The sequence below is a fragment of the Odocoileus virginianus genome, chromosome 1, assembly GCF_023699985.2.
Source record: "Odocoileus virginianus isolate 20LAN1187 ecotype Illinois chromosome 1, Ovbor_1.2, whole genome shotgun sequence".
Lineage (NCBI taxonomy): Eukaryota > Metazoa > Chordata > Mammalia > Artiodactyla > Cervidae > Odocoileus > Odocoileus virginianus.
Genome location: NC_069674.1, coordinates 96,455,782 through 96,469,576, shown reverse-complemented (window position 1 = coordinate 96,469,576; position 13,795 = coordinate 96,455,782). Strand labels below are relative to the sequence as shown.

The 13,795-nt window shown below is 40.6% G+C and overlaps 1 protein-coding gene across 4 annotated transcripts in view; it reads left to right on the top strand.

The window, feature by feature from the left end:
• UMAD1 (UBAP1-MVB12-associated (UMA) domain containing 1) overlaps nt 1-13,795 on the top strand; it is a 251,639-nt gene that overhangs the window by 22,647 nt on the left and 215,197 nt on the right. For 3 of the 4 annotated variants that reach the window (XM_070471111.1, XM_070471112.1, XM_070471113.1), the window contains exon 2: nt 6,843-6,942. In XM_070471111.1, coding sequence (XP_070327212.1) covers nt 6,861-6,942 — 82 coding nt within the window. In that variant the 5' untranslated portion in view covers nt 6,843-6,860. Of the gene's footprint in view, nt 1-6,842; nt 6,943-13,795 lie in introns of those variants that run through there. The other variant, XM_070471110.1, reaches the window with a different exon arrangement.

Genomic DNA, 13,795 nt, shown 5'->3' with positions numbered 1-13,795 from the left:
CAGACATGAAAATGTATTGAAGTTTGAGTCCTTCTCTTAAAGGCTTTTCCTTTGTTTGCTAGAACAGGAATCACTTTTCTTTTTTTTTTTTTTTTCTAGCTCTAAAGTTTACTTATTTTGTTCCCTACCTTTTTAAAAAAATTAATTTATTTTTTAATTGAAGGATAATTGCTTTACAGAATTTTGTTGTTTTCTATCAAACCTCAACATGAATCAGCCACAGGTATATGTATATCCCCTCTTTTGAACCTCCCTCCCTTCTCCCTCCCATCCCACTCCTCTAGGTTGATACAGAGCCCCTGTTTGAGTTTCCTGAGCCAGACAGCACATTCCTGATGGCTATCTACTTTACAGATGGCAGTGTGAGTTTCCATGCTACTCTTTGCACACATCTCGCCCTCTCCTCCCCTCTCCCCTTGTCCATAAGTCTATTCTCTGTGTCTGTTTCTTCATTGCTGCCCTGTAAATAAATTTTTTAGTACCATTTTTCTAAATTCTGTATATATGCGTTAGAATATGATATTTGTCTTTCTTTTTTCTGACTTGTGTCACTTTGTATAATAGGCTCTAGGTTTATCCACCTCATTAGAACTGACTCAAGTGCGTCCCTTTTTATGGCTGAATAATATTCCATTGTGTACATGTACTACAACTTCTTTATCCATTCATCTGTTGATGGACATCTAGGTTGCTTCCATGTTCTAGCTATTGTAAACAGTGCTGCAGTGAACAAGGGGATACATGTGTCTTTTTCAAATTTGATTTCTTCAGGGTATGTGCATAGGAGTGCGATTGCTGGGTCATATGGTGGTTTTATTCCTATTTTTTTTTTTTTATTCATTTATTTGGCTGCACCAGGTCTTAGTTGCAGCATGTGGGATATAGTTCCCTGACCAGGGATCGAACCTGGGCCCCCTGCATTGGGAGCTCAGAGTCTTAACCACTGGGCCAGCAGGGAAGTCCCTATTCCTAGTTTTTAAAGGAATCTCCACACCGTCTTCCACAGTGGCTGTATCAATTTACATTCCCACCATCAGTGCAAGAGCATCACCTTTTCTCCATACTGTCTCCAGCATTTATCATATGTAGACTTTTTGATGATGGCCATACTGACTGGTGTGAGGTGATATCTCATTGTGGTTTTGATTTGCATTTCTCTAATAATGAGTGATGTTGAACATCTTTTCATGTGTTTGTTAGCCATCTGTATATCTTCTTTGGAGAAATGTCTGTTTAGATCTTTTTCCCACTTTTTGATTGGGCTGTTTGTTTTTCTGGCCTTGAGTTGTATGAGCTGCTTGTATATTTTGGAAATTAATCCTTTGCCAGTTGTTTCATTTGATATTATTTTCTCACATTCTGAGGACTGTCTTTTCACCTGGCTTATAGTTTGTCTTAAAGCTTTGCTGTGCAAATGCTTTAAAGTTTAATCAGGTCCCACTTGTTTACTTTTGTTCTTATTTCCATTACTCTAGGAGGTGGGTCATGGAGGATCTTGCTTTATGTCATCAAGTGTTCTGCCTATGTTTTCCTCTAAGAATTTTATAGTTTCTGGTGTTACATTTAGGTCTTTAATCCATTTTGTGTATGTTGTTAGGAAGTGTTCTAATTTCATTCTTTTACATGTAGCTGTCCAGTTTTCCCAGCACTATTTATTGAAGAGGCTGTCTTTGCCCCATTGCATATTCTTGCCGCCTTTGTCAAAAATAAGGTACCAATAGGTGCATGGGTTTATTTCTGGGCTTTCTATCTTGTTCCATTGGTCTGTATTTCTGTTTTTGTGCCAGTACCATACTGTCTTGATGACTGTAGCTTTGTAGTATAATCTGAAGTCAGGAAGGTTGATTCCTCCAGCTCCATTACTCTTTCTCAAGACTGCTTTGGCTGTTTGGGGTCTTCTGTGTTTCCATATGATTTGTGAAGTTTTTTGTTCTAGTTCTGTGAAAAATGCCATTGGTAATTTGATAGAGATCACATTGAATCTGTAGATGGCGTTTGGCACTATAGTCATTTTCACAATACTGATTCTTCCTACCCAGGAACATGGACTATCTCTCCATCTGTGTATGTCATCTTTGACTTCTTTCATCAGTGTCTTATAATTTTCTGTGTACAGAAATACAGTTCTGTGTACAGAACTGTGTACAGTTCTTTTGTCTCCTTAGGTAAGTGTATTCCTAGATATTTAATTCTTTTTTTTGGAATGGTGAATGGGAGTGATTCCTTAATTTCTCTTTCTGATTTTTCACTATTAGTATATGGAAATGCAAATGATTTCTGCATATTGATATCTATCCTGAAACTTTGCTAAATTTGCTGATTAGCTCTAGTGATTTTCTGGTACTATCTTTAGGGTTTTCTATGTACAGTATCATGTCATCTGCAAACAGAGCTTTACTTCTCTTTTGACCCAGATTCTTTTTCTTTCTTTTTCTTCTCTGATTGCTGTAGCTAGGACTTCCAGACCTATGTTGAATAATAGTGGGAGATTGACAGCAGGCACAGAGTGAGGGCAGTTCTGAAATCCCACTGAGCAGGCATTTTAGGGGAACCCCCCCCCACCTTGGGTTGGAGAATGTTAATTAATTATTCTCATCTTTCACCCTTAAATAATCCCTTTGTTTATTAAAAGGTATCTTTTCTCTGTGAGGCTCCAGTTGGACTCTAGCCTGCTTCGTCTCTATACCTTCACACTTTGTGCCCTAAGTGAAGGGCTTCCCTGGTAGCTCAGTGTCAAAGAATCAGCCCGCCAATTCAGGAGACTCGGGTTCAATCCATGCGTCGGGAAGATCTCTTGGAGAAGGGCATGGCAACCCACTCCAGTATTCCTGCCTGCAGAATCCCATGGACAGAGGAGCCTGGTGGGCTACAGTCCATGGGGTCTCAGAGTCAGACATGACTGAGCAACTAACACACACGCACACATATTCACGCCAGCTGAGGCTTTAGTATCAGATTGGTGATTATATCCTTGACTTGTCCCTTACCAAGACTGAATTTTGGTCATCTGCTCTTCCTTCAGAGGCGTTCTCTGTTTTAGTTTTAGCTGTTAGGGTTGAGAACTTAGTTGCTTCTTCCAACCTTTTAAGTCTTTGAATGAACTTTATTTTCTTATATTCCTGCCTGTAAGCCAACCAATTCTTTTCTGATATCATTTCTTTCTTGAATCAGTTTCTTTTTTTATCTTATTCCGTTTTTTTTTTTAAAATCTCATCCCTTGTCTTTTCATCTTTTCCTGTTGCTTTTCCGTTTAATCTTGTTTTTTCTTTTTACCAGATTTAAAGGCCATGTCTCCTTATACAGTTTTGAGGATGCCAAACTTCTTCCAGACTTTTCTTATTGCTCCATCATTATGTCCAGCAAGCTCTGTCTTTGCAGATTTTACAGGCTCTTCCTTTCCCTTTACTGAGATATTTTCTTTTTCACACAGCTTGTGTTTTTCTTCTCCATATATATATATATATATATATATATATTTTTTTTTTTTATTTTAGAAAGTGAAACCTGCCAGATATGTTTCCAACAAACGACTCCTTTACCACCTACTCTGATCTACAACTCAGGGCAGGTTGACCTACACAAATACCCAAGCAAATCTCAGTTTCCAGAAGGCTTTTGATCAGATAAAATCTTGACTCACCCTCCCTGCTTGATGTTCTGGTTTTGTTGTTCTTCAGTCGCTCAGTCTTTGCGACCCCATGGAATGCAGCACGCCAGACTTCCCTGTCCTTCACTGTCTCCCTGAGTTTGCTCAAACTCATGTCCTTTAAGTCGATGATACCGTCCAACCATCTTGTCCTTTGTCATCTTCTTCTCCTTCTGCCTTCAGTCTTTACCAGCATCAGGGTCTTTTCCAGTGAGTCAGTTCTTCACATCAGGTGGCCCAAGTATTGGAGCTTCAGCTTCAGCATCAGTCCTTCCAATGAATATTCAGGACTGATTTCCTTTAGTATTGACTGGTATGATCTCCTTGCAGTTCAGTGGGGTTCTCAAGAGTCTTCTCCAACACCACAGTTCAAAAGTATCAATTCTTTGGCACTCATCCTTCTTGATGTTCCAACTCTTATATCCATACATGACTACTGGAAAAACCATAGCTTTGACTAGACAGAACTTTGTCAGTAAAGTAATGTCTCTGTTTTTTAATACATTGTCTAGGTTGGTCATAGCTTCTCTTCCAAGGAGCAGGTGTCTTGTAATTTCATGGCCTCAGTCATCATCTGCAGTGATTTTGGAGCCCCCCAAAATAAAGTCTGTCACTGTTTCCCCATCTATTTACCACGAAGTGATGGGATCACATTGCTATGATCTTCATTTTTTGAATGTTGAATTTTAAGCCAGCTTTTTTACTCTCCTCTTTCACCTTCATTGAGAGGCTCTTTAGTTCTTCGCTTTCTGCCAGAAGGGTGATGTCATCTGTATATCTGAAGTTATTGATATTTCTTCTGACAATCTTGATTCTAGCTTGTGCTTCATCCAACCTGGCATTTCTCATGATGTACTCTGCATGTAAGTTAAGAGCAGGGTGACAATATACAGCCTCAATATAATCTTTTTGCAGTTTTGAACCAGTCCTTTGTTCCATGTCGGGTTCTAACGTTGCTTCTTGTCCTGCATACAGGTTTCTCAGGAGGCAGGTAAGCTGTTCTGGTATTCCCATCTCTTGAAGAATTTTCCCCAGTTTGTTGTGATCCAAACAGTCAAAGGGTTTAGTGTAATCAATGAAGCAGAAGTAAATGTTTCTCTGAAATTCCCTTGCTTTTTTCTATAATCCAGAGGATATTGGCAATTTAATCACTGGTTCCTCTGCCTTTTCTAAATCCAGCTTGTACATCTGGAGGTTCTCAGTTCATGTACTGTTGAAGCCTGGCTTGGAGTATGTTGAGCATGGTCTTGCTAGCCCGTGATATGAGTGCATTTGTACAACACTTTGAACGTTCTTTGGCATTGCCCTTCTTTGAGATTGGAATGAAAACTGACCTTTTCCGGTCCTGTGGCCACTGCTGAGTTTTCCAAATTTTGCTAGCATATTGAGTGCAGCACTTTCACAGCATCATCTTTGAGGGTTTGAAATAGCTCAACTGGAGTTCCATCACCTCCACTAGCTTTGTTCATAGTGATGCTTCCTGAGGCCCACTTGACTTTGCACTCTTGGATGCCTGGCTCTAGGTGAGTGAGCACACCATCATGGTTAGCCAGGTCATTAAGATCTTTTTTCTCTAGTTCTTCTGTGTGTTCTTGCCACGTCTTCTTAATATCTTCTGCTTGTGTTAGGTCCATTCTGTCCTTTATTGTGGCCATCTTTGGATGACATGTTCCCTTGGTATCTCTCTTGAAGAGCTCTCTATTCTTTCCCATTGTTTTCCTCTATTGTTTTCATTATATAGTTTTCCTCTGTTTCTTTGCTTTGTTCACTTAGGAAGGCTTCCTTATCTCTTCTTGCTGTTCTTTGCAACTCTGCATTCAGTGGGTATATTTTTCCTTTTTCTCCTTTACCTTCCGCCTCTCCTCTTTTCTCAGCTATTTGTAAGGCCTCCTCAGACAACCATTTTGCGTTTTTGCATTTCTTTTTTGGGGGAGGTTTTGATCACTGTCTCCTGCACAGTGTTATGAACCTCGTTTAGTTCAGGCACTCTGTCAGATCTAATCCCTTGAAACCATTTGTCACTTCCACTGTATAATCATAAGAGATTTGGTTTAGGTCATACCTGAATGGCCTAGTGGTTTTCCCTACTTTCTTCAATTTAGTTCTGAATTTGGCAATAAGGAGCTCATGATCTGAGCCACAGTTAGCTCCTGGTCTTGTTTTTGCTGTTTGTATAGAGCTTCTCCATTTTTGGCTGCAAAGAATATAATCAATCTGATTTCCGTATTGACCATCGGTGATGTTCATGTGTAGAGTCGTCTCTTGTGTTATTGGAAGAGTGTTTGCTTTGACCAGTTCATTCTCTTGGCAAAACTCTGTTAGCCTTTGCCCTACTTCATTTTGTACTCTAAGCCACACTTGCCTGTTACACCAGGCAAGTTTGGCCTTGGATATTCTGACATAGGCAGAATATATGAAACTGAAGTGTGGGGCACTTGATGCCACCAGGAATTCTGCTTTGCTGTCTCTTGTATCGCTTTGCTCAGAATGGTATGTGTTCTCCCAAATTCCCTTTAGCTTCCTTCCCAGTTGTTTTCTAGGAGTTGTTGCCCTGCCCAAATATATAAAGCTGAATGTACACAGATGGAAGGACCAAGAGGAGAGAGGGGGAGTGTGTGTGTGTGTAGGGGGCAGTGCACAACAGTCTCACCAGTACAGATATTTGCACTGACAGGGATTTAAATATGGCTGCAGTTTTGCAGTGAATACAGCCCTTGGGTGTCTGAATCAGATAACCAACTCTGGAGGGTGTATGTAGTGCCTGCTTTTCTTTTCTCAGGTGGCCTCAGTTTCATGAGGCATGATAAGAAATCTGGAGAGGTGTTTTTGTGTTGCTTTTTTTTCCTTTCCTCAGTCCAGTGTCCAGTTAATGGTTAGTGGGATCCTTTCAGACTTGGTATTATCTGTTAATTTTAGTTTTACTTGTAGTCATTTCTTGGATTATTTCCTACACGTTCAGAAGCTGAGAGAGGTTGCAGGATTCAAGGCACACAGGGTTTCAAACTGGAAGTCCGTGCTCCCGATATTCTGGTTTGTCTTCTGATACTTCTGTTACCTAAAGAGGGCTCGTATTCTTAAGTTTGGGGATCGAATTCCTAAAAGTACTTATTGTGATCTCTTTACATTTGGCTTTTTACTGAGAAGGGTGAGAGTTTCATCTGAATTTGACATTATATGGTGTTTGCTTCTATTTCAGGTAACAGCAGAAGCAGCAATGTTTCACTTCTTCAGAAAGCCTCCAGAATCTAAAAAGCCGTCGGTACCAGAGACAGAAGCAGATGGCTTTGTCCTTTTAGGTGAGTGTTTTTAGGATTTTGTTGTTGTTGTTAGTGGCTAAGTCATGTCTGACTCCTTGCGACCCCGTGGACTGTAGCCCACCAGTCTTCTCTGTCCATGGGATTCTTCAGGCAAGAATACTGGAGTGGGTTGCCATTCCTTTCTCCCGGGGATCTTCCTGACCCAGGGATCGAAGCTGCATTATTAGATGAATGATTTTTGCTTTAAAAGATTACTTGAAAAGTTATATGATTGATTTTTAAATATTTTTCTACTAATTCCAGAATTAGTTGATGTATATAAAATCTATAAAAATATGGATCATTAATCACTTGAAATATTGTCGTCAAGTGAGACTTTTCTTGTATATCAGTTTGGGTGTGTCCTTCAGGTTCAATTTATAAAATCATCCCATTTTTTCTATCCAGTAAGTGAGTCAACCTTTTTAATTACGAAAAGCCAGAAGTCTTGAAGAATTCTTGATAAATTCAAATTCTGTTTGAAGAAGCAGGGCTTAGTGCTGCTTATAAATTAGCTTCTGAAATTAAATTAGGCATCTAGTAAATATTTGCTGAATGAGGTACGTTTATTTTTTTATTTAAGTAGAGTTGATTTACAATATTATATTAACTTTCAAGGGTGCAACATAGTGATTGAATATTTTCACAGATTTAGTGCCAATAAATATTACTATAATAACTATTATAACATAATGGCTATAATTGTGCTGTATAGTATATCATTGTTGCTTATCTTTTTTTTATGTATAGTAGCTTATATCTCTTAATCCCATACCCCTAATTTGCCCTTCCCTCTCCCTTTTGGTAACTAGTTTTTTTCTGTATCTGTGAGTTTTTCCTATTTTGCAGATGCTTCATTTGTATTATTTTTGTGACCCCGCATTTAAGTAATGTCATACAGTATTTGTCTTTCTGCTACTTATTTCACTAAACATATTGCTCTCCGGGTCCGTCCACGTTGTTGCAAATAGCAGAATTTCACTCTTTTTTTTTTTTTTTTTGCTCTTGCTTTTTATTTTTTTTTTTATTTTTATTAGTTGGAGGCTAATTACTTTACATCATTACAGTAGTATTTGTTATACATTTTGTGTGTGTGTGCATTGCATCTTCTTAATCCAGTCGTGTGCTGATAAGTACTTGGGTTTCTCTGTCTTGGCTATTATAGATGGCGTTCCTGTGAGCTTTAGGGTACATGTATCTTTTTGAATTAGTGTTTTCATTTTTTCCAGCTACATACACAAGAGTGGGATTGCTGGATCATATGGTAGCTCATTTTTAGTGTTTTAAGGAACCTCCATACTATTCTGCATAGTGGCTACACCAGTTTCCATTCCCATTAAGAGTTTTGAAGTACACTTTAAAATCTAAATATGTTAAATAGTGTCCCCTAAATCTTAAGACTAGTTTATTTCCTATTATAAAATTAATACCTGCTAGTTGTTAAGATTTTAGTGGCTTTAAAAAATATTCCTTTCAACCAGATATTATGCTTTTCCCAAGGGGAATTCTGAAAAATGACATTTCCTTCATATCATTTGCCAGTCCCAAAGAAGAGGTTGTCTGTCTTTGGATAGTTCTTCCCAGCAGTTGTCTTCTCATAGGGCGTTCAAGTCAAGTCACTCGGTCGTGTCCGACTCTTGGTGACCCTGTGGACTGTATAGCCTACCAGGCTCTTCAGTCCATGGAATTTTCCAGGCAAGAGTACTGGAGTGGGTTGCCATTTCCTTCTCCAGGGGATCTTCCCAACCCAGGGATCGAACCCGGGTCTCCCGCACTGCAGGCAGACGCTTTACCGTCTGAGCCACCAGGGCGTTGAGGAGGAACTAAAACCCAGTGTCCGCTTGTGATACCCATCCTCGTCTACCTGGATGACCTGCCAAATTCAGCTCCTTATCTGAGAGGATTTGCATGAACTCACAGTGTTTGCTCTTGACAGTGTTTCTCAGGGTCTCCCTTTGTAGATTCTGTTCACTACCTCTTCTCTTTATATCTTGTCTAGTCAGTCCGAGGTCCCCTGGCATTGGCAGAGGCTGTGTGTCTTGACAACTAGAAGATGGCTTTTTGGGTTTGCAGGTTGTGTTGAACCTTGAGGCTAGGCCTTCTAAGAGCCAGGCTCGCACCACGCCTCTGACCCCACATGTTCAGAATGGGTGGGTGGATCTCTGCCCCTTCAGCACTTCTCCTGCATCTGGTCTCTTGCAGCAAGGACATAAGGACTCGGGGGCTTTACCCCTCTGGCCCTCTTCTACTTCTTGGTCTTAATCTCCGGGAGACCAGAGGAGAGTTTTCCTTGTAGTTAAATGTTACCATAAAATTGCCCTGTCTTTCCCACAGTCATGTTCTGGTAGGCCTGTGGGTTTCCCGGATCTGCTTCCTGGGGCCTGGAACAGGGGCCATAGCTAAGAGTGGTGAGAGCTGTTTTCTCTCTGACCGGATCTGCTACGTCTGAGGCAAAAGTAGTGGGGCATAATCTGACCAGGGTTGGTGGTTTTTCTGGGGAGCCTCCTGACTGGGATAAAGTGGGGTGCCACCAACCCAGCTGCTTCTCTGGCCCTTCTACAGTGTCAGGAAATTGTGCTTTGGCTTCCACGACAGAACCGGCTCTGTCATCCCCCCACTTCTGTTTCTAATGCTGCCGGCATTGCTTCCCTTTTACCTGCCGAATTAGCCCAACTAACAGAAGAAACTTCAGGGGTGCGTCTGTTCTCCTGTGATGTTTCTGCCTCTTCAGGAGTTTCACAATAAATTCTTCTTTCAGAAATTTGCTCTAGCAAAGCCTGATTCTTGTATTTTTTGTATTCTTGTATTTCTTTTTTAGAACACCTCTGTAGCCTGGAGAAAGGCATGCAACCCACTCTAGCATTCTTGCCTGGAGAACCCCCATGGACAGAGGTGCCTGGTGGGCTACAGTCTGTGGGGTCCCATGGAGTGACACAACTGAAGTGACTTAGCGCACAGCTTTAATGCACATGCAGACAGCTGTGTTTTTCTGTTGTCTCATGATTAGAATTAGTGCACTGACGTGTCTGCGAGCACACACAGCTTCTCCAGCTGTACTTGGAGAACTCTTGATCTATCTTGCCTTCCTCTGTGGCCTGCTACTTGCAGCATTGCAGAGACAAGTTTTAACCACAGCTGCAAAAGCTGCTCGGGCTGCTGTTTCTAAAATCTCCTCCAGTGTCTGGTAGCTTGTAGCATGAAATATTTCACTGCCTGTCTTATAACTAGCCCAGCAGGGGCCCTGTTTCCAAGGTGTTCTGCCCCAACTGGTGAAGCTTCTGTTGTGGACCCTACCTTTCTCAGAAAGAGTAGTTTAAGTAGTGGTCTTTAACTGAGGCTCAGAAGACAGAAATGCCCAGATTTGCTAATTCTTGAGGGAATCTGCAGCCATTACTTCCTCAAGTATGGTCTCACATATCAGCTGCTCCGTCTGATACGTCTCAGCTCTGATGGTGCCTTTTCCCATGAGCTGACACGCTGCATGTTGAGGGTTTTCACAGGGCCATCGTGGGCTGAGTGGGGTTGGTGTCAGCTCCTGCACCATGTGTCCTGCGGTTGAACAGTCACAGTGAGGCATCACTGCTGCCCCAGGCTCAGGACTGCAATTTAATTTCAGGTGCGGCGGGTACCACACCCTTGTTCCAATGATCCAAGCAAGAGCAGACCCCAGCATGTTGACTGAGGCCTCCTGGTCCTTCAGCTGCCGTGCCTACTGAGGCTTATCTCGGTTTAGTGCCATTGTTTTCCCCAGGTGTAAAGCTCCAACCTCTTCACCATTTTCCATGAAGAATCTTTGGGTTACTACTGTTCTGTGATTTTTTTTCCTCCTAGAATCTTCCAGAAAGTTTTTTGTTTGTTTGTTTTGTTTTTATCTCCTGCTTTCAGGAAGAAAAGGAGAGGACAGAGTGCCCATCTTGCACCTGATGTTTTTTTAAGTTTAGCTCAGAATAATCTTTATGCCAAAGTGGTATATTTTGGGTTGGTATATCTGCCACCCTTCACCATTTGGAGAAGTTACAAAACCTCCCAGGTATCATTTAGCTTATTTAGAAAATGAGCATGATAACAATAGGGTTATTGAGGGGATTAAGTGAGTTAATGTGTGTAATATGCTTAGGAGAACACTTTGAGTGAGGTGGTCATCTTATCTCCATGTACAGTGCATGCTAAGTTGCTTCAGTTGTGTCCAGCTCTTTGCAACCCCATGGACTGTGGCCTGCCAGGCCCTCTGTCCCTGAGATTTCCCAGACTCGAATGTTGGAGTGAGTTGCTATGCCTTCTCCGGTGGATCAAACCCAGGGATCAAACCCATAACTCTTATGTCTCCTGCATTGGCACGCTGGTTCTTTACCACTAGCGCCACCTGGGAAGCCCCCATATACAGAAGAGGACTTGAAAAAGTTCACCAGCTTACATGGGCCAGATCTGGAATTAGCCCAGACATTCTAACTTGAGAGCCTGTCCTCTTAACCACTAAGCTATCTATCTTTTTTTTTTTTAAGTTATATTGTCATTTTAAATTTTGAGACAGTAGTGACATTTTAAGCTCTTTTTAAAAATTTAAGTTGTGTTCAGTAATTTTCAAATATTTCTTAAGTAACTTTTATTATTGAATGGGATTAAAATATAGTGCAAAGGACAACAGGATTAAATGCCAGAGAAGTATAAATACATCATGTCTGCAGTTTAACTTTCCCTGAGTTCCCTAAACAATTTTTAAAAGACAAAGTGCTATGCTTTTTTGTTTTCTTTTTTTTTTTTTTTTTAAATAAAAGAGGGTTGGTTGTGTTATACATAAATCTGGTTTTAATTTTGGCTGCCTCAGACTTTCCACTATTTAATATTTTAAACACTTACAAATATTATAGTAAACTATAATCTCCTTAATGAAGTTAAGATTGGAAGATATAGTCAGCTCTCTATTTCCACAAAGTTCCGCATCTATGAATTCAGCCAACTGCAGATTGAAAATATTGAAAGAAAAAAAATCTAGAGTGGTCCAGCAAAAGCAAAACTTAAATTTGCCACGTGTCTAGCAACTGTTTACATGGCATTTATATTGTATCAGGTGTGATAAGTGATTTAAAGTATACAGGAGGGTATGCATTGGTTATATGCAAATACTGCAGTTTTCTTTAAGGAACTTGGTGAGATGCTGCAGATTTTAGTAGGTGTACTGCAGAAACCTAGATACAGCTATACACTGTTGAGTTAGTAAAATATCCTTCCATAGTTAAAGCCTTAACTGAGAATTGACCAATAAAAGTCAGGATAGATTATTCAGAATATAGTTAATTATCTTAAAAAATAGGATGGTAATCTCTGTTTTTTAGAAACTGGTCTGTCCTAAGTTGTTCTTTTTATCATATGGTTCTACATTAACTTATATAATACCTACTTTTACTCTCAGAGCATGCTGTATGTATGTGTAAAATATTTTGAAAAATATCACATAGGTCAAATGATAGCTATGAGCTACTTTTATCAACATGACTGCATCCTGTGGCATATGTGTTTTGGTTATCATGTGTCCACACAACTTGCTTGCTCCTTTTGTGCAGTAGATACATCACAGGAAAATAATCGTATGTATGTGTTTTTGTGTGTTTATTAACTTATAAATGATACAAGTAAGTGAAGACTTAGATTATATCTATACCAACAACTTCTTCAGTTCAGTTCAGTCCCTCAGTCATGTCTGACTCTTTGCGACCCCATGAATCGCAGCACGCCAGGCTTCCCTGTCCATCACCAACTCCCGGAACTTACTGAAACTCATGTCCATCGAGTGGGTAATGCCATCCAGCCATCTCATCCTCTGCCATCCCTTCTCCTCCTGCCCCCAATCCCTCCCAGCATCAGGGTCTTTTCCAATGAGTCGGTTCTTCGCATCAGGTGGCCCAGGTATTGGAGTTTCAGCTTCAGCATCAGTCCTTCCAATGAGCACCCAGGACTGACCTCCTTTAGGATGGACTGGTTGGATCTCCTTGCTGTCCAGGGGACCCTCAAGAGTCTTCTCCAACACCGCAGTTCAAAAGCATCAATCCTTCGGCACTCAGCTTTCTTAGTAGTCCAACTCTCAAATCCATACATGACTACTTGAAAAACCATGGCTTTGAATAGACAGACCTTTGTAGGCAAACTAATATCTCTGCTTTTTAATATGTTGTCTAGTTTGGTCGTAGCTTTTCTTCCAAGAAGCAAGCATCTTTTAATTTCATGGCTGCAGTCACAGCCTGCAGTGATTTTGGAGCCCAGGAAAATAAAGTCTCACTGTTTCTTCTTTGTTTCCCCATCTATTTGCCATGAAGTGATGGGACCAGATGCCATGATCTTAGTTTTTTTAATGTTTAGTTTTAGGCCGACTTGTTCACTCTCCTCTTTCACTTTCATCAAGAGGCTCTTTAGTTCTTCTTTGCTTTCAGGGTGGTGTCATCTACATATCTGAGGTTATTGATATTCTCCCGGCAATCTTGATTCCAGCCTGTGCTTCCTCCAGCCCAGCATGTCACGTGATGTACTTCTGCGTATATGTTAAATAAATAGGGTGACAATATACAGCCTTGACATACTCCTTTCCCAGTTTGGAACGTCTGTTGTTCCATGTCCGGTTCTAACTGTTGCTTCTTGATCTGAACACAGATTTCTCAATAATACTTCTTATCAGTATGGATTCTGTAGAATTTGTTAGACTGTCATCTTACTTGGCCTTCATAACGTATCTCTAAAAAGGTTAGAGGTTAGAGTAAATTATGTTGTTAAGGATATAAGTTATCTGTATTTCTCCCTTTGACAATACCTTTTCCCCTAGACATGCCTTCTGACTTAACACAAATAGGGTTGCGGTCGCAAT